This window comes from Ammospiza nelsoni, chromosome 28 (assembly GCF_027579445.1).
Source record: "Ammospiza nelsoni isolate bAmmNel1 chromosome 28, bAmmNel1.pri, whole genome shotgun sequence".
Lineage (NCBI taxonomy): Eukaryota > Metazoa > Chordata > Aves > Passeriformes > Passerellidae > Ammospiza > Ammospiza nelsoni.
In genome coordinates, this window is record NC_080660.1 from 2,688,607 (window position 1) to 2,706,994 (window position 18,388).

Consider the following 18,388-nt stretch of genomic DNA (forward strand, 5'->3'; position numbering starts at 1 on the left):
CGGTGGAGACACCGGAGGGGCGGCACCGGTGTGGGGCGGGGGCGAGCCGCGCGGGGATGCTCTCGCCGCACCCCCGGGCATCCCTCGAGGAGCGACACTCGGGCAGCGGCGCAGGGCACGGGCTACGGGCAGGATGAGCATGGCACCGGTACCAGCAGTGCTCCAGGGGATGTTCCCGGGGGTGCTCCCGGTGCCGGTACCGGGGCCGGTGCTCGGTGCGGGGGTCCCGTCCCCGCGCTGTTCCCGTCCCCTCCGCCAGAGGGCGCTCCGGGACGGCGCGGACTTGCAGCGCCACTCCCGGCCGCGAGGGGGCGCGCTAGGAGGGGCGGGGCCTCCCGCGCATGCGCAGTGGCGCGGCCCGGCGGTGCTGCCGTGTCCCCGCTGCGCGCGGGCGGAGTGCGCGTGCGCAGAACGGCGGTACCGGGAGCGGCACCGGGACGGGCTGGGGGCACCATGGGTAACGGGGGGGGCACGGGGGGCAACGGGGGGGGGCACGGAGACTGGGGTGGTGATGGGAATGCTGGGGGCACGGGGATAACGGGGGTAACGAGGCAAGGGGAAATGGGGACAGGGAATGGAGGTGTGGCAGGGCAGGAGGGTGTTGGGGGCACGGGTATAATGGGGTTAACGGGAGCGGGGGGTACCGGGGACAGGGAACGAAGGGGTGATGGCATAGTAGGATGTTGGGGGCATGGGGATAATGGGGTTAACGGGAGCTGGGGTTAATGGGGCAGGGGGCAATGGGGAGAGGGAATGGAGATGTGGTGGGTCAGGAGGGTATTGGGAGCACAGGGATAACGGGGTTAACGGGAACGGGGGGTACCGAGGCAGGGGGAAACGGGAAGAGGGGGATGGAGGTGCGATGACACGGGGGTAACGGGGTGGGGGGGTAATAGGGACAGGAGATAGAGGTGTGGCAGGGCAGGGGGATATTGGGGGCACGGGTATAATGGGGTTAATGGGGCAGGGGGCAATGGGGAGAGGGAATGGAGGTGTGGCAGGGCAGGAGGGTGTTGGGGGCACGGGTATAATGGGGTTAACGGGAACGGGGGGTACCGGGGACAGGGAATGGAGATGTGATGGCACAGGAGGGTATTGGGGGCACAGGGATAACGGGGTTAACGGGATCTGCGGGGCAGCTGTGCTGAGGGAAGGGGGGCACAGCGTGGCCCCGGTGCCGGTGCCAGTCCCGGTGCTGAGGCGGCCCCGGGGCGCAGCCGTAGGCACGGGCACGTCGCTGGCGCTGTCGTCGCTGCTGTCGCTGCTGCTGTTCGCAGGGATGCAGATGTACAGCCGGCAGCTGGCCTCCACCGAGTGGCTCACCATCCAGGGCGGGCTGCTGGGCTCGGCGCTCTTCGTCTGCTCCCTCACGGCATCCCGGGGACACCGGAGGGGCTGCAGGGGGTGGGGGGCTGGCAACGGGAGCACAGGGGTGGTGGGAGGCAGCCCCCATAGCACCCCCCTACTGCCCTCCCCATTGCACCCCCAAACTGGCCTTGGGGCCCTCCCCATTGCACCCCATCCCATCCACCCATTGCACCCCCAAACTACACCTGGTGCCCTCCCCATTGCACCCCATGGCCCTCTCTGCACCCCCAAAGTGGGCCTGACACTCTCCCCTCGTTGCACCTCTTTGGCCCCCCATTGCACCCCATAACTGGCACTGGTGCCCTCCCCATTACACCCCCAAACTGGCCCTCACTGCACCCCCAAACTGGGCCTGGTGCCCCCTATTGCACCCCTATGGCCCTCACTGCACCCCCAAACGGCCTGATGCCCTCCCCATTACACCCCCAAACTGGGCCTGGTTGCACCCCCAAACTGGTGCCTGTGTCCTCCCCATTGCACCCCCTTTAGGCCTCACTGCACCCCCACACTGGCCTTGGTGTTATCTCCCCATTGCACCCCCAAACTGGTCTTGGTCCCCTCCCTACTGCACCCCCAAAGTGGCCTTGATGCCCTCCCCACTGCACCCCTATGGCCCTCACTGCACCCCCAAACTGGTATTGGTACCCTCCCCACTGCACCCCCAAACTGGCCTTGGTCCCCTCCCCATTTCACCCCTTTGGCCCTCACTGCACCCCCACACTGGGCCTGATGCCCTCCCCACTGCACCCCTATGGGCTCCACTGCACCCCAAACTGGCCTTGATGCCCTCCCCACTGCACCCCTATGGCCCTCACTGCACCCCCAAACTGGCCTTGATGCCCTCCCCCCCATTGCACCCCCTTTGGCACCCATTGCACCCCCAAACTGGCCTTGGTGCCCTCCCTATTGCACCTCCCCATTGCACCCCCAAACTGGCCTTGATGCCCTCCCCATTACACCCCCTATGGCCCTCACTGCACCCCCAAACTGAGCCTGATGCCCTCCCCCCATTGCATCCTTTATGGCCCCCACTGCACCCCCAAACTGGCCTTGATGCTCTCCCCATTGCAGCCCCAAACTGGGCCTGTTGTCCTCCCCATTTCACCCCTATGGCCCCCACTGCATCCCACCCCCAAACTGTCCCTGGTGCCCCATTATACCACCCCATGGCCCCCATGGCACCCCCAAACTGTCCCTGGTGCCCCATTACACCACCCCATGGCCCCCATGGCACCCCCAAACTGTCCCTGACACCCTCCAGAGCTCCCTTCCCTGCAGAGGGCCGGCAGGATGGGAAATGGGGGGCAGCAGGATCCCGTTGTTTGCCTTAACTCCACACCCAGGCCTTCAACAACCTGGAGAACCTCATCTTCGGGAAGGGCTTCCAGGCCAAGATATTCCCTGAGAGTGCGTGTTGGGGGAGCCCAGGGGGGAAGTGGGGGTGACCGAAGGGCTGGGGGTGCTCCAGCAGTGGCACTGGACGGTCCCAGCCCTGCCCTGGAGCTTCTCCTGGGTCTGGGGGAAATTCTGCTGCTCCCCCATCACTGGGGGCAGCCCTGCAGCACCGTGGGTCTCCTGCTTCTCCACAGTCCTCACCTGCCTCCTGCTGGCCCTGTTCGCCTCTGGCCTCATCCACAGGGTCTGTGTGACCACCTGGTACGTCCTGAGGTGTCCTCGGCGGGGTGGGAGGGACCGAGGGGACACAGAGGGCGCACGGGGGACACTGGGAGCGGGGCAGGAGGCTGGGCAGGGAGCATCAGAGAGCTGGTGGGAAGGGCAGGAGAGTGGGATGCAAGGGGAAATTGTTGTTTCAGGAAGGGCAAGGGAGTAGGATCCAATGGAATTTGTCGGTTTAAGAAAGGCAGGAGAGTGGGATCCAATGGAATTTGTTGGTTTTGGAGGAGCGGGAGTGGGATCCAAGTGGAAAGTGTTGGTTTAGGAAAGGCAGGAGAATGGGATCCAGGGGGAAATTGCTGTTTTAGGAAAGGCAGGAGAATGGGATCCAGGGGGAAATTGCTGTTTTAGGAAAGGCAGGAGAATGGGATTCGAGGGAGGGTGTTTGGGAAGGACAGGAGAGTGGGATCCAACAGAAATTGTTGGTTTAGGAAGGGCAGGAGAATGGGAACCAAGGAGAAATTGGTTCAGGAAGGGCAGGAGAGTGGGATCCAGGGGGAAGTTGTTGGTTTGTTGGTTTAGGAAGGGCAAGAGAGTAGGATCCAATGGAAATTTATGGTTTAGAAAGGGCAGGAGAGAGGGATCCAAGGGGAAATTGGTTCAGGAAGGGCAGGGGGAAATTACTGGTTTATGAAGGGCAGGAGAGTGGGATCCAAGCGAAGGTGTTTGGTTTAAGAAGGGCAGGAGAGTGGGATCCAGGGGGAGATTGGTTCAGGAAGGGCAGGGGAGTGGGATCCAAGGGGAAAATGTTGGTTTAGAAAGGGCAGGAGAATGGGATCCGAGCGGAAAGTGTTTGGGAAAGGCAGAAGAGTGGGATCCAGGGGGAAATGGTTTAGGAAGGGCAGGGGGATGGGACCCAGGAGAAAGGTGTTGGCATGTTGCTGCCCCCAGCAGCTGAGCAGCCTCTTCCCTTGTGCCCCTGTAGCCTCATCTTCTCCATGGTGGGTCTCTACTACATCAACAAGATCTCCTCCACTCTCTACCAGTCCACAGCGCCCGTCGCTCCTCCTGCCAAGGCTGTTGGCAAGGGCAGGAAGAGAAATTGATGTCCTGCTGCCCCTTCCTGGGGCAGCCCCCTCCCTGTGGCCGATCCAGGACCCCTCCCTGCCCAATAAAGCCATTTCTTTGTAGCTGCTTGTCCCCTGTGCCAGCTGCCAGCCCTGCTGTGTGCCAGCGTGGCTGGAAGTGGCCCTGGAGCCTGGGGTAGGTTCTGGGGTGCCCAGGGGTGGCCAAGGGTGGCAGATTTGCTGCTGGCACCTTGTGTGCCCAGATCTGCAAGGAGTGGAGCCGGGATTGGAGCAGACTGGAGTGGGCAGGGGGCTGTGGGGGTCCAGCCCCAGCTGTGCTGGCACAGGCTGGTGCCCTTGGCAGGGCATCACAGACCCGTCTGTGCCCTCCGCACGACCCCGGGGGGGGGCACCGGGGCTGGGGAGGGAGGGGGGTGGGAACGGCGCGGTTCCCGCAGCCGTGGGAGGGCGGGCGGGACTCGCTCCCACGCCGGCTCCCTGGCACCCCTCCGGCCGGACGTGCAGGAAACCAGATGCTTCCTGCGGCCGCGGCGGCGGCCCACAAAGCCCGGCGCTTCCTGCGGCACCGGGAGCGGGGCCGGAGCGGGGCTCCCGGAGGGTTCCCGGAGGGTTCCCGGTGCTGCCGCGCCCCGCCAGCAGGGGGCGCGCTCTGGAGCCGCTCCGCCGAACTACAACTCCCGGCAGCCTTCGCGTGCGGGGCGCTGCCGTGACGTCATCGCTGCGCCGGGCGGGGAGCGGGACCGGCACCGGGAGCGGGACCGAGTTAGGTGGGGGTGGGGCAGGCCCCGGGTCCCGGTTCGGGTTCTGGGTCTGGTTCTTTGGGGAGGGCTCGGTCCGGCGCGTGGAGGCCCAAGGGGAATTGGGGCCGCGCTCCGGTCAGGAGGCCCCGGGTGAGACTGGGGCCGGTGCGGGGCGCTCCGTCTCTCCCGGTTCTTCTTCTCTGCCGCTCTCCCGTTTTCTCCCCTGTTCCTCTCACGCCTCTCCCACTCTCCTCTCCCCTCAGGCCGCCATGACCAAGCTGGCCCAGTGGCTCTGCGGACTGGCCCTGCTGGGCTCGGCCTGGGCCGCGCTGGCTCTGGCCCCGCCGGGGCTGCAGCCGCCGGGCCCGCTCCGCCAGGCGCTGCTGCCGCTGCCCGTCTACCTGCTCGTGGCCTTCGGCTGCTACTCGCTGGCCACCGTGGGCTACCGCCTGGCCACCTTCAATGACTGCGAGGAGGCGGCGGCCGAGCTGCAGGAGCACATCAGGGCGGCCAGGGCGGACCTGCGGCGGCGGGGGCTGCGCCTGGGAGCCGAATAAAGGCCCGAGACGGTGCTGGCTGTGCTGTGTGTGACCGGGGACGGTGCTGGCTGTGCTGTGTGTGACCGGGGACGGTGCTGGCTGTGCTGTGTGTGACACCGGGACGGTGCTGGCTGTGCTGTGTGTGACACCGGGACGGTGCTGGCTGTGCTGTGTGTGACACCGGGATGGTGCTGGCTGTGCTGTGTGTGACACCGGGACAGTGCTGTGTGTGACACCGGGACGGTGCTGGCTGTGCTGTGTGACCGGGGACGGTGCTGGCTGTGCTGTGTGACCCGGGACGGTGCTGGCTGTGCTGTGTGTGACCCCGGGACGGTGCTGGCAGTGCTTTGTGTGACCGGGGACGGTGCTGGCTGTGCTTTGTGTGTCCGGGGACAGTGCTGTGTGTGACCCCGGACGGTGCTGGCCGTGCTCTGTGTGACCGGGGACAGTGCTGACTGTGCTTTATGTGACCGGGGACAGTGCTGTGTGTGACCCCGGACGGTGCTGGCCGTGCTCTGTGTGACCGGGGACAGTGCTGTGTGTGACCAGAATGGTGCTGTGTGTGACCCCAGGATGGTGCTGGCCGTGTTGTGTGTGACCTGGGACAGTGCTGGCCGTGCTCTGCGTGACACTGGGATGGTGCTGTGTGTGACACTGGGACAGTGTTGTGTGTGACCCGGAATGGTGCTGTGTGTGACACCAGGACAGTGCTGGTCATGCTGGGTGTGACCTGGGACATGGCAGGGGTCTCCAGGCTGCGAGCACTGAGAGCCTTGGAGGCTGCTGGAAGGCACCCAGAGGGATGATTTTGGTTCTCCCAGGGAATCGCTGAGCTCTCGGGGTGTGCAGGGAGGGTTTGGAGCTTCTGTGAAGGGCATGGTCTCCATGTGGGTCCACTGAGAGCTTTGGGTGCTTCTGGAAGCCACCCAGAGGAGTCACTGGGTTCTCTTGCAGGGATTGCTCGGCTCTTGGGGTGTGCAGGGAGGGATTGGGGGTTCTGAGAAGGGCATGGTCTCCGTGTGGATGGCTGCTGCTGGAAGGCACCCAGAGGGATGATTATTTTGGTTCTCCTGTGGGAGTCGCTCGGATCTTGGGGTGTGCAGGAAGTTTTTGGGGGTTCTGTGAAGGGCAGGGTCGCCATGGGGGTCCACTGAAAGCCTAGGGGGCTGCTGGAAGACACCTGGAGGAGTCACTTGGTTCTCCAGGGGGAATCACTCAGCTCTCACCAGTGGGGGTTTGGGGGTTCTGTGAAGGGAAGGGTCTCCATGAGTGTCCACTGAGAGCCTTGGGTGCTTCTGGAAGCCACCCAGAGGAGTCACTTGGCTCTCCCGGGGGAATCACTCAAATCTCGAGGTGTGCAGGGAGGGTTTGGGGGTTCTGTGAAGGGCACAGTCTCCATGCATGTCCCCACTGTCCCTCGCTGAGCTCTCTGGATTTTGGCTCTGAAGTGGGATCCAGACACATTCCCGGCTCAGATGTGGTTCACCCCTGCAGGTGGGAGCTGGAGGAGCCTCGTCCTGTCCCCTGGATGAGCAAGGAGGAGAGGGACTGGTAGGGTGGGGTGAGCCACACAGCCTTTAAATTGTCCCCCAAGAGCTCCCCTAACTCCCCTGCCCATCCGCAGCACCACACTGAGCATCACTGGGGAGAGGGAGGCTGGGGGGCTCTGTCTGGGGACCCCCATTCCTGCTCTCTGACCCCGTGTGCATGAACCTGCTGCCCTGGCAGCCACCAGCTCCTCCAGCCAAAGGACTCTGGGATTTTAATTAGCAGCTGTGAATGCTCTGCAGAAAGGAGCAGTTGGGAGGACTCGGGTTAATTAGCAGGAGCGGCTAATTAGCCGTTTCCTGAGCAGCAGAGGCTGGTGGGAGCAGAGTGGGGAGCTCTGAGCCCTCGCTGGCACATGGGTGGTTGGTTGGAGGGGTGACATTGCCCTGGATTTGGCCACGTGGAACCTTGGTGGGGTCAGGACCACAGCAGTGCTCTGGGGGGCTACTGACAGCCTTGTGTGGGCTACTCAGGGTCACCAGGGGCTGCTCACAACCAGCCAAGGGCCCCTCATGATCATTCAAAGGGGCTGCATCTATCCAGTGGCTACTTGTGATCACGCAGGGGCTACTTGTGACTCTGTGCAGGCTGCTCATGGCAATCCAGCTGCATCCAAGGGCTCCTTGTGGCCATCAGGGGCTACTGACAGCCATCCTGGGGCTCCTTGTGCCCATCCTGGGGCTACACATGGCCATCAGGGGCTACTGACAGCCAGCCAGGAGCTCCTTGTGGTCATCCTTGGGCTCTTTGTGGCCATCCTGGAGCTACTTACAGCCATCAGGGCTACTGATAGACTACTCAGGACTGTCAGGGGCTCCTTGTGGCCATCCTGGGGCTCCTTGTGGCCATCCAGGGCTACTTACAGCCATCAGGGGCTACACATGGCCATAAGGGGCTACTGACAGTCAGCCAGGGGGCTCCTTGTGGCCATCCAAGGGCTACTTACAGCCATCAGGGGCTACTGACAAACTACTCAGGACTGTCAGGGGCTCCTTGTGGCCATCCAAGGGCTACTTACAGCCATGCTGGGGCTACTGACAGCCAGCCAGGGGCTCCTTGTGGCCTTCCAGGGACTACTTGTGGCCATCAGAGGCTACTGACAGCAGGCCAGGGGGATCTTTTTGGCCATCTAGGGGCTACTTAGAGCCATCAGGGGCTACTCACAGCCAGCTAGGGGGCTCCTTATGGCCATCAAGAGCTACTGACAGCCAGCCAGGAGCTCCTTGTGGCCATCCTGGGACTACTTGTGGCCATCAGGGGCTACTGACAGCCAGCCAGGAGCTCCTTGTGGCCATCCAGGGGCTATTGACAGGCTACTCAGGACTGTCAGGGGCTCCATGTGGTCGTCCAGGTGCTACTCACAGCCATCTCTGAGCTACCCGTGACCCTGTGCAGGCTACTCACGGCAATCCAGAGCCTCTACTCATGGCCTTCAAGGAGCTACTTATGGTCATGCAGGGGCTACTCAGGGCGATCCAGAGCCTCTAGTCATGGCCACGAGGAGCTCCTCCCAGCCCGTGTGGCAGCAGCTCCTCCCTGCACGGAGGCATCCGGGAGCTGGCACCAGGGGCCACGTCAGAGCCGCTCCCGGCACGGGGCAGCCGGAGCGACCGGTTGGCAGCCAAGGTGTGGCACTGGAGAAAGCTGCCCTTTCCCCAGGCTGTGGGGTCAAGCTGGGAGCCCTTTCCCGAGGCTGTGGGGGCCAAGCTGGGAGCCCTTTCCCGAGTTTAGGGGTTCTTCCCTGCTGGGCCAAGTCCCCAGAGCAGGTATGGGGAGCCCTGGTTCCACAGGGCAAGACAGAGCATGCCAGGAGCTCGTCCTCCTTCCCTTGGCACCATGCTCAGCTCTGTCCCTTTATATGGATTTTTGCAGGCTGTGTGTGAGGTGTGCACAAGCAGCAGAAGCACAGCACAGCTCCTGCCAGCATCCTTCACCCTAAGGCTGGAGTGTGGGATGAGGCTCCTCAGTCCTGGAGGGTCCTGCATGGGGTGGGGGTCTCTTTGTGCTCTGTGATTTGGCCCCTCCACTGAAACACCAGCCTGATATCTTCATTCCACATCTCTGTTAATTGGTTAATTGACAGAGCATCGATGCTTGATCCAGGCCTGCTCGATCCTCGGGGGTTTAGCAAGGATTCCCATCGATTCCCAGTTGCTGTCATGGTGGCTGCTTGTGTCAGTGGTATCAATTCCACACTTTTACCCCCACACTGTGGTGGAAGGCTCCTGTACCTTGGGGGGCTCAGAGCAGCACTGGCTTCCCCTGGGGTCCCCTCGTGGGGGAATGTGGGATGAGCTCCTCGGTCCTGGGGGCTCCTGCATGGGGTGGGGGTCTCTTTCTGTAAGGCTCCAGTGTCTGCTGTGTGATTTGGCCCCTTCACTGAAGCACCAGCCTGCTATCTTCATTCCAGATCTCTGTTAATTGATTAATTGACAGAGCATCGATGCTTGATCCAGGCCAGCTCGGGTCCACAGGGGTTTAGCAAGGATTCCTGTTGCTCTCTGTGACCAGAGAGCTGCTGCCACAGTTTCCTGGTTCCTGCCATGGTGGCTGCTTGTCACTTCCACAGACTTTGACCCCCACACTGTGATGGAAGGCTCCTGTAGCTCAGGAGGACAGAGGAGGCCCCTGGCAGCACTGGCTTTCCTGGGGTCCCCTCGTGGGGGAATGTGGGATGAGCTCCTCGGTCCTGGGGGCTCCTGCATGGGGTGGGGGTCTCCTTCTGCAAGGCTCCAGTGTCTGCTGTGTGATTTGGCCCCTCCACTGAAGCACCAGCCTGCTATCTTCATTCCAGATCTCTGTTAATTGGTTAATTGACAGAGCATCGATGCTTGATCCACAGGGGTTTAGCAAGGATTCTCATCAATTCCTGTTGCCACAGTTTCCTAGTTGCTATTTGTCACTTCCACAGACTTTCACCCCCACACTGTGATGGGTGCCTCCCTCAGGGTGCTCAGAGCAGCATCCCTGGGGTCCCCTTATGGTCCCAACACAAGGGCTGATGCCTACTGAGGGTTTGCCAGAGCCCAGGGTGTGTCAGAATGAGCCCCCCTCCCCCAAAAAAGCAGCCCCTGTATGGCCATCAGCAGGGCCCCCTGGTTGGAGCTCCCAAAGCAGCTGTAGGGCCAAGAGCTGCACCATCCTCTGCAGCAGGTACAAGAAGCAGGCACTGGGAAGTCTCTGATTTATTAAAAGGCACTTGAATCCATACAAAAGTGACACTTGGACCCCTGGAAGCCACTCAAAAGCCCTGCCCCTCAAAATCCTGCTGCCAGGCAGGGCCATAGGCATGGAAAACTGTCCTCCCACCCTGGGGTTTGAGGGGCTTGTGGTGCCCCAAAGGTTTCTCTGAGAGCTCCAGGGCCTTTGCTGAAGGATGCAGGGCTGGAGGCAGGACGTCCTTGCTGGTGTCCCACTAGGAGTGGCCAAGGGGACAGCGCTGGGGCCAGCCCAGGGCAGAGTTGGGGTGCTCCTGAGGGCACCTCTCAGGCAGGCAGGGGGCTGTAGGGCTTGTCCTGCTCTGGTCGGTACCGCTGGAAGAGCCAGAACCGCACGAGGCTGGTGACGATCCCTGGCACGTTGGGGACCTGCAGGAGGACATGGGGGGACAGTGGGTGTACCCCTCCCCCCTGTGGTGCTGGGGGAGGTTTACTGGCCCCATCCCAGCTAATTAATTAAAATCAATGGATATCATGCTTGGCTGGGTGACACAGGCAGTGCTGAATGGGGCCAGTGCCAAGCCAAGTGCTCAGCTGAGCCATGAGAGGGGAATGGGGTGGGGTGGGGTGGGATGGGATAGGAAGGAGTGGGAAGGGGTGGGATGGGAATGGGGTGGTAATGGGGATAGGATGGGATTCATGGGGTGGGATGGCAGTGGGGGTGGGGATGGGGAAGGATAGGATAGGCTGGGATGGGATGGAGTGGAATGGGATGGCAGTAGGATGGGGATGGGAAAGGGATGGCAATGGGGTGGGGATGGGGAAGAACAGGTTAGACTGGGATAGGATAGGATAGGATAGGATAGGATAGGATAGGATAGGATAGGATAGGATAGGATAGGATAGGATAGGATAGGATAGGATGGGATGGGATGGGATGGGATGGGATGAGATGGGATGAGATGAGATGGGATGGGGATGAAGGTGGAGAAGGATAGGATAGGCTGGGATAGGATGGAGTGGGGTGAGATGGTGCAGGAGAGGGACAGAACAAAATGGGATGGGATGGACAAGAGTGGAATGAAGCAGATGAAGCAGGCCAGGGTGGGATAGGATGGGGATGGGACTGTGTGGGATGCAGTGGAGTAGGATAGTTTGGGATACAATGACATGGGATAGGATGGGATGGCACCCCTCAGCATCCCACCAGCCCAACCCACTGTGATGTAGGGATCGTGGAGCTGCAGGCCATAGAGTGTCCAGCTGCTGGAGGCCACGAGGGTGGTGACGGTCAGGGGAAAGGACAGGCACCGCGTCGACTTGCTCCGGATAACCTTGGCCTGCAGGAGCAAACGTCAGGCAGGGCCCGGGCTGGCAAGCCCCAGCTCTGCCAAGCCCCACACACCAGGTCAGCCAGTGGTGAGAGGTACATGCTGATGGTGAAGACGCTGCAGAAGAGCCCCAGGTGTGCCAGGCGTGTCCCTGCGTCAACCAGGATGGTGAAGTAGCCACAGCCGGTCACCACCACAGCCAGGAGCAGCAGGACTTGAAGCAGCACGGGGCGCTGGGAGGGACAGCAGGGGGATGTCAGGGTGAGGGTCCCTCATCCTCCCCATCACCCCAGGCCCCTGTCCCACCTTGGCAGGGCTGTAGTAGAGATACACCAGGATGTAGAGGGTCTGCAGAGCTGCCCCGATGGCGTTGACGGTGATCACTGTGCTGTCCCCCTTCAAGCAGCCATAGCCCAGCCAGCTCAAGTTGCTGCAGGGATGGGGCACAGGCACTGAGGGATCCCCCCTGCCCCTCAAATCCGTATGACCCCCCCTCCCCAGGGCCCAACCCTGCTGTACTTGGCATCGGTGGTGAGGAAGGGCAGGAACTGGATGTTCTCCACACTTTTGGTCGCCAACATCTGGCGCAGGTCAGACCTGGGGAGGGTGGAGGGCAGCGTCCTCCTGGGTGCCTGGCAGTGCTGGGATGGGGGGGTTCCAGTCTCTGCAGCCAGCAGGCACTGCACCCCCCCACTTCTCCCTCTGCAGCCCCAAAACTCAGCACCACCCCCAATCCCTCTGCACCAGTCATCCATGGCCCACTGCACCCCCAAACTGGGCCTGATGCCCTCCCCACTGCACCCCTATGGCCCCCACTGCACCCCTAAACTGGCCCCCATTACACCCCCCTACTGCCCTCCCCACTGCACCCCAAAACCAGTCCTGCGGTCCTCATTGCACCCTCATTCCCAATGGCCCCACTGTACCCCAAAACCAGCCCTGCTGTCTTCATTGCACCCTCATCCCCCATGGGCCTCTCTGCACCCACAAATCCCCCTCCCCAAGGCCCACACTGCACCCCAAAACCAGCCCTGGGGTCCTCACTGCACCCTCATCCCCCATGGCCCCACTGCACCCCAAAACCAGCCTGGGCCCCCCCCCCGCACCCCCGGCCCTCAGCGAGCCCCGAGCCGGCCCCGGTGCGTTCCCCACCGCCCCCGCCCGCCCGAGGCCGCCGCCGCCGATCGCTCACAGGCCGGTGGCGAACATGGCGAGCGTGGCGGCCAGGCAGAGGCCGGCGAGCACCGACAGCACCATGCCGGAGCCCGGGGAACGCGGCGGGGCCGGTGCTGCCCGGAGCGGGGCCGGTGCTGCCCGCGGCCGAGCGGAGCGGGGCGGAGCAGGACGCACTACCGGGGAGGGGCGGCGGGGATCCGGCTGCGAGCGGGGGGAGCAGCGGCGGCTGCACCGGCGTGACCGCCCCGCGGGCACCGTGAGGGCACCGGGGCTGGTATGGAGGGCGAGGAGCACCCCCACGGTGTCGTGTGTTCAGGTTTGGGGTCCCTGGGCATCTCCAGGGTGAACGCCGCGGTGCAGGTTGCACAGCCCGGGGGTGTCACAGCCCTGTGAGCCCAGCTGCCCACCCCCGCCTCCTGCAGGAGTCACAAATCCCTGTGACAGCGATTCCCCAGGATCCTGCATCCCTGGGATCCACAATTCCCCAGGATCCACATTTCCCTGTGACCCCACTGTCCCACGGTGCCCCTACACATCCTGGGGGTCACACATCCCTGTGACAGTTCTCCCCAGGATCCTGCATCCCTAGGATCCACACTTCCCTGTGACCCCAGAGTGCCCCTGCACATCCTGAGGGTCACACATCCCTGTGACAATTCCCCTGGATCCTGCATCCCTGGGATCCACACTTCCCTGTGACCCCACACATCCTGAGGGGTCACACATCCCTGTGACAATTCTCCCTGGGATCCACAATTCCCCAGGATCCACATTTCCCTGTGACCCCATTGTCCCAGGGTGTCCCCACACATCCTGGGCATCACTGGGACAATTCCCATGGGACAATGTCCCCTGGGACAATTCCTGCATCCCTGGGATCCACATTTCCCTGTGACCCCACTGTCCCAGGGTTCCCCCCACACATCCTGGGGGTCACTCATCCCTGTGTCCCCTCTCCATGACTCTCCATCTCTAGGGTCCCCCACATTTGGGTGTCATGCATTTGGGTGCCCCCAAATCTCACCTCTCCAGGACCCTTGCTCTCTGCAGTTCCCAATTCCAGGGCCCCCAAATCTCTGTGATCCCAGCTCCCTGCACCCACACTGTCTCACCCTCAGGGACCCCCAAATCCCTGGTGTCACCCCGTGGGGGTCCCTGGGGTGCAGCTAGGCTTTGTCCCCTGCCCAGCCCCCTCCTCACCAGCAGTGGGATTTATCCCATCCCCTGGGGTCTGTCACATTCCAATGGGGTTTGTCCCGGGACAAATCCCTGCCCCCCACCTGGAATCGCACTGCAGTGCAGGGGGAGGGGTCCCTACCCTCAGGGGAGGCCTTTGTGTCACCAGATAAAGCCGGGGACAGTGCCAGCCACTGTGGCACTTGGCCACTTAACAGCCCCGTGCAAACACCAGCCAATTAATTAATTAACCAGCCCAACCCCCCACAGGGGGCCAGGAGAGCCTTGGCCCAGCAGGGTGGGGGAGGTCTCGGGAGCTCGGCGTGGTTTTGGTTATTTATTCCCGACAATGGTATAAAAAATCCCGCGTTAGAAAGCTGTACAAAGGGGGTGCTGTACAAAGGGGGTGCTGTACAAAGGGGGTGCTGGGGGGCCCCTCCGGCACCCAGCGGAGGGGAGGGATGGCGAAGGGCCAGGGGATGAAGGAAGGGGTAGGGGTGCAGCACAGGGAGGAGCGGGGCGTTTCTCATCACCCCTCTCCCCTGGCTGCAGGGCATCTCCAGCCTGTCTGTGCTCCCTGGCCACTGACACTGGGGTCACCTGGCCACCCCCACGTCCCCGCCTGCAGGACACATTCCAGTTCCAGCCCACCACAGGGGAAAGCCCCTAGGGTGGTGGGCGAGCTCAGCTGCGGGGCAGGGGTGCCAGCCCCCTGCCCCTCTCCAGTCCGGGGCACCTCAGCCCCTCCAGCTCCAGGCTCCCGCTCGGCCTCTGGCTGCCAGGAGCATCCTGGAAGGGCCAGGGAAGCCTGAAGGCTCCAGCTGCTCCGATGGCTTTGGGGCCTCCAGCCCCATAATACTGACAAATCCTTGCCTTGCCCAGATGTGCGCAGGGCAGGGCACCCGGGGCAGATGTGCGGGGACCACGGGGGTCCCCAATGGCCACAGCCTCGGTGGGTCCGGGCACGAGGGGCACCTCAGAGCCCCTGCGGCACCAGGAGGGGCAGGAGGAGGCTGATGAAGGTGAAGGGGCGGCTGCTGCTGCGCATGGCCGAGTTCTGCCCCACGCTCCTCAGCACGTGTGCAGCTGCATCGTCTGTGGGGGGAAAACAGAGGAGCCATCAGCAACCAGCAGCCCCAAAAGACAAACTGTACCCCAAAAGGCAAGCTGTACCCCAAACCAGCAGCACATCACCCCTGCAGAGGGTTGCCACCAGCCTTGCTGTGGCACTCAGCCAGTTCCAGAAGCCCCCAGGAGGGGCAGATGAACCCCAGTTACCCCAGCAAACCCCTGGGTGGCTGTGTTCAGGCCAGTGCCCCCCCAGGCTCAGCCTGGTGCCCCCAAGAACACCCTGCCACCCCAGAAGGGAGCCCCAAGCCCTCAGCCCCCAACACACCTGCCTGGATCCTCCCCTTCTGCGTCGAGGCTGGTGCAGGCGGTGCCGGAGCTGCAGGGCAAACAGGGGGTCAAGGAGGGAAAGGCAGCACCCCAACCTCCCCAAAATCCCAAAATCTCGCTTCTCTGTGGGCTGTCCCCCCCCTCCCTGCCCCCACCAACACCTTCCTGGCCAAGCTGCGCGTGCCCACACCCCGGGCTGGCCAGGGGCCACGGCCAGGCCGTGACTCAGCTCAGCCAAGGCCACGCTGGGAAGGAGGGGACGCGTGGGGGGGCCCCGAGGGGGTGCTGATGCGTGATACTCACTGCCTTTGCCTGTCACCGTCACCTTCAGCTTCAGGCAGGCTTCGCCGTGGTGGTGGATGGGTTTGGCTGTGAAGGGAGAGGCGGGTCAGGAAGGGATGGGGGGAGCCCGATGGGGAATCCCTGGAGCCCCCCCGCAGCCCCCCAGCACTCACAGATGTAATAGTAGCTGTGTCCCTCCCTGAACTCCTTGCCCAGCGTGAAGGGAGTGAAGCGCTGGAACTTCTCCGAGAACTTCTCGGGGCCGTGCAGGGCGCTGGGCTTGTCGCACTCCCAGCGGATCTGCTCCTTGGAGCGGGGCTTGCAGGCCTGGTACTCCTCCAGCTCCACCAGGTAGAGCGTGTAGCGCTCCATGGCCCGCGGGTCCACGCTGCCCTCCTCGTAGTGAGGGCAGATAATGTCCAGGTAATCATTGAGACGAACCTCCACCGTGTAGTCACTCCACAGAAACCTGCGGCGGGAGGGGCGGCACGGGGGTCAGGGCTGGGGTAGGGGCTTTACTGCACCCCCAAATCCCCCACACCCATGGAGGGACAGCACCCTGGCCACGGCAGCGCTGCCTGGGGGCACCTTTGGGTCCTCCCTTCCCTGCGCCGAGCCTTGCAGCGCCTGGAATAGCTTCCAAAGGGCAGCGCCCCCTTCACTCTCCCCTCGGGCTCGGCTCCCCGGCGGCGAGAGGTGAGCGCACCCCAATTCCCAGCGCTCGCCAAGGGCCGGGAGCAGGGAGGGACCCGCTGGGACGCGCAGCCTGCCCGCACCCTGCCCGGCCCGGCGCTGCCGGAGCAGGAGGCGTCGCGGCTCTCGCCGTGGGGCAGCCAGCGAGGCTCCAGCTGCGCCCCACACCCCAGCCCGGGGGGGGCACGCCGGGGTCCGCACCTCGCCGGCTGTGGTGGCCCCGAGAGGGCACAGCCACCCAAAAAATTGTGGGGGGGCACAGAGGATACAGCCCTACAATCTAGGGGGGTCCTACACCCCTGGGGGGCACGGCCTGGGCAGGGGGGAGAAGCCCCATAACCTGGGGAGGGGAGTGACTCAGGCCAGAGAAGGAGGGGAAGCCCCACATCTCCCCACGGGTGCCTGAATGTGGGGAACCCCCACAGCCTGGGGCTCTGGAGAGCGAGGGGGGCTCCCCGAAAGCCAAGGGGGCACTCCTAGAACCTGAGAGCGCTCATGCCCTGGGGGAGCACCTCCACAACCAGGGGGAGTCACGGCTGCGGCCGGGGGGGGGGGGGGGGGGGGGCACCCCTAGAACCTGTAGGGCCGGAGCTTGAGCTGGGGTCACCCCGCAGCCCCGGTGAGCGGAGGGGGGGCCCCGATCCAGGTCTAACCCCCCCGCACATCCTGCGCCGTGTTTGTCAACACGGTCCCCGGGGCCGGCGCCGGGGCTGGCGCCGCGCCCCCCCCGCGGGAAGGAAGCGGCCCCTTCGCACGGCCCTGGGAACGGAAAGGCCCCCCCGGGCACACCTGGAGCGGCCCCGCCGCCCCCCGCACCGGCCCCGCCGCCTCGTCCCGCACAAAGGCCGCCGGTGGAGCGGAGCGGCGCCGCCCGCGCCCTCGGGGCGGCCGGTACCGGGCTCGGTGCGCGTTTGCTGTGTTGGGGGTTGGGGGGGGGGGGGGGGTCCCGGTGGGAAGCGGGGGTCACTCACCGGGGGTTGGAGCTGTTCCAGAACACCGTGTGCCGCTCGGCCGCCGCTGCCCAGCACAGCCCCAGCCCCAGCAGGGCCAGGGGCACCCCCGGCTGCCCCATCGCTCCGCGGGTGCTGCGCTCCACGGGCGGCCCCGCGCCCGCCCCCGCTCTTATGTACGGCCCCGCCGCCGCCCCGCCTCCGCCGACACCGCCCCGCTCTCGATCAACAACACACGGGACGAGGCGGGGGGGGGACACACACACGACACACCCCCCGCCGGTATCGATCAGGGGGAGAGAAACCATTAAAACATCCCCACACCGAGAGCAGCACCGGCGGGGGGACACACGCACTCCCGGACACCGGGACCGGCAGCGGGCAGGGGGATGCAAAGCCTCCCTACCGAGACCGGCGCTAACCGGGACACAAACACGCCCCCCCAGCACCAGGACCGGGCCGGGGGACGCAAATCCCCGCCCTCCCCATCGCGAAGGGGACACAGTGCCCTGATAGTGACCAGCGCCCTCCCCATACACAACAGCGCGCTCCAGGTCCACCCCACCTCCACACACCCCCCATCCCCCACACGGGACTGGCACGGAGCAGGGCCACCCCCCTAAAGGTGACCCACACAAGCACGGAGCAGGGTCACCCCCCAAAAAGTGACCCACACCGGGCAGGGGCTCCACACACACACACAGGGGGCTGTGGGTGCAGAAATGGGGGTGTGGGTGCAGAAATGGGGGTGTGGGTGCAGGATGGGGCTGTGGGTGCAGGATGGGGGGCTGTGGGTGCAGGATGGGGGACTGTGGGTGCAGGATGGGGGACTGTGGGTGCAGAAATGGAGGTGTGGGTGCAGACATGGGGCTGTGGGTGCAGAAATGGGGCTGTGGGTGCAGGATGGGGCTGTGGGTGCAGGATGGGGGGCTGTGGGTGCAGGATGAGCCTGTGGATGCAGGACAGGGGGCGGTGGGTGTAGGATGGAGGGCTGTGGGTGCAGGATATGGAGCTGTGGGTGCAGGATGGGGCTGTGGGTGCAGGACAGGGGGCTGTGGGTGCAGGATGGGGGACTGTGGGTGCAGGATGGGGGACTGTGGGTGTAAGCATGGGGCTGTGGGTGCAGAAATGGGGCTGTGGGTTCAGGATAGGGGGCGGTGGGTGCAGGATGGGGCTGTGGGTGCAGGATATGGAGCTGTGGGTGCAGGATGAGCCTATGGGTGCAGGACAGGGGGCTGTGGGTGCAGGATGGGGGACTGTGGGTGCAGGATGGGGCTGTGGGTGCAAGATGGGGGACTGTGGGTGCAGAAATGGAGGTGTGGGTGCA

At 64.0% G+C, this 18,388-nt stretch overlaps 4 protein-coding genes across 5 annotated transcripts; 2 read left to right on the forward strand and 2 right to left on the reverse strand.

The window, feature by feature from the left end:
* The first annotated feature begins 381 nt into the window (after positions 1-381).
* On the forward strand, positions 382-4,172 carry KRTCAP2 (keratinocyte associated protein 2). The gene is made up of 5 exons (XM_059490514.1): positions 382-457; positions 1,218-1,372; positions 2,712-2,775; positions 2,958-3,024; positions 3,968-4,172. The coding sequence occupies exons 1-5, from the start codon at positions 454-456 to the stop codon at positions 4,086-4,088; spliced, it is 411 nt and encodes a 136-aa protein (XP_059346497.1). The 5' UTR covers positions 382-453; the 3' UTR covers positions 4,089-4,172.
* A 438-nt stretch (positions 4,173-4,610) lies between these two features.
* DPM3 (dolichyl-phosphate mannosyltransferase subunit 3, regulatory) lies at positions 4,611-5,382 on the forward strand. Its single transcript, XM_059490515.1, has 2 exons — positions 4,611-4,837; positions 5,074-5,382. Exon 2 carries the CDS (start codon positions 5,080-5,082, stop codon positions 5,365-5,367), a length of 288 nt encoding a protein of 95 aa, XP_059346498.1. The 5' UTR covers positions 4,611-4,837; positions 5,074-5,079; the 3' UTR covers positions 5,368-5,382.
* A 4,769-nt stretch (positions 5,383-10,151) lies between these two features.
* On the reverse strand, positions 10,152-12,691 carry SLC50A1 (solute carrier family 50 member 1). 2 transcript variants are annotated; one of them, XM_059490508.1, is made up of 6 exons: positions 12,579-12,691; positions 11,906-11,983; positions 11,693-11,816; positions 11,461-11,619; positions 11,276-11,395; positions 10,152-10,484 (listed from the first exon to the last, which is right to left on the reverse strand). In XM_059490508.1, the coding sequence occupies exons 1-6, from the start codon at positions 12,641-12,643 to the stop codon at positions 10,383-10,385; spliced, it is 648 nt and encodes a 215-aa protein (XP_059346491.1). In that variant the 5' UTR covers positions 12,644-12,691; the 3' UTR covers positions 10,152-10,382. The 2 variants fall into 2 exon arrangements, with proteins under 2 accessions (XP_059346491.1, XP_059346490.1); XM_059490507.1 differs by having other exon boundaries at positions 10,279-11,395.
* A 1,365-nt stretch (positions 12,692-14,056) lies between these two features.
* EFNA1 (ephrin A1) lies at positions 14,057-17,194 on the reverse strand. The gene is made up of 5 exons (XM_059490513.1): positions 17,083-17,194; positions 15,592-15,887; positions 15,440-15,505; positions 15,135-15,185; positions 14,057-14,833 (listed from the first exon to the last, which is right to left on the reverse strand). The coding sequence occupies exons 1-5, from the start codon at positions 17,181-17,183 to the stop codon at positions 14,715-14,717; spliced, it is 633 nt and encodes a 210-aa protein (XP_059346496.1). The 5' UTR covers positions 17,184-17,194; the 3' UTR covers positions 14,057-14,714.
* Positions 17,195-18,388: the final 1,194 nt, after the last annotated feature.

Coding starts and splice junctions, on each gene's coding strand:
- KRTCAP2 (XM_059490514.1), top strand. Junction 2,776..2,957: donor GGCCAAGATATTCCCTGAGA/GTGCGTGTTGGG, acceptor GCTTCTCCACAG/TCCTCACCTGCCTCCTGCTG. Junction 3,025..3,967: donor AGGGTCTGTGTGACCACCTG/GTACGTCCTGAG, acceptor GTGCCCCTGTAG/CCTCATCTTCTCCATGGTGG.
- DPM3 (XM_059490515.1), top strand. CDS start 5,080: ATGACCAAGCTGGCCCAGTGGCTCTGCGGACTGGCCCTGCTGGGCTCG.
- SLC50A1 (XM_059490507.1), bottom strand. CDS start 12,643: ATGGTGCTGTCGGTGCTCGCCGGCCTCTGCCTGGCCGCCACGCTCGCC. Junction 11,817..11,905: donor TTCCTCACCACCGATGCCAA/GTACAGCAGGGT, acceptor CCATCCCTGCAG/CAACTTGAGCTGGCTGGGCT. Junction 11,620..11,692: donor TCTACTACAGCCCTGCCAAG/GTGGGACAGGGG, acceptor TGTCCCTCCCAG/CGCCCCGTGCTGCTTCAAGT.
- EFNA1 (XM_059490513.1), bottom strand. CDS start 17,183: ATGGGGCAGCCGGGGGTGCCCCTGGCCCTGCTGGGGCTGGGGCTGTGC. Junction 15,888..17,082: donor TGGAACAGCTCCAACCCCCG/GTGAGTGACCCC, acceptor CTCCCGCCGCAG/GTTTCTGTGGAGTGACTACA. Junction 14,834..15,134: donor GAAGGGGAGGATCCAGGCAG/GTGTGTTGGGGG, acceptor TTCCCCCCACAG/ACGATGCAGCTGCACACGTG.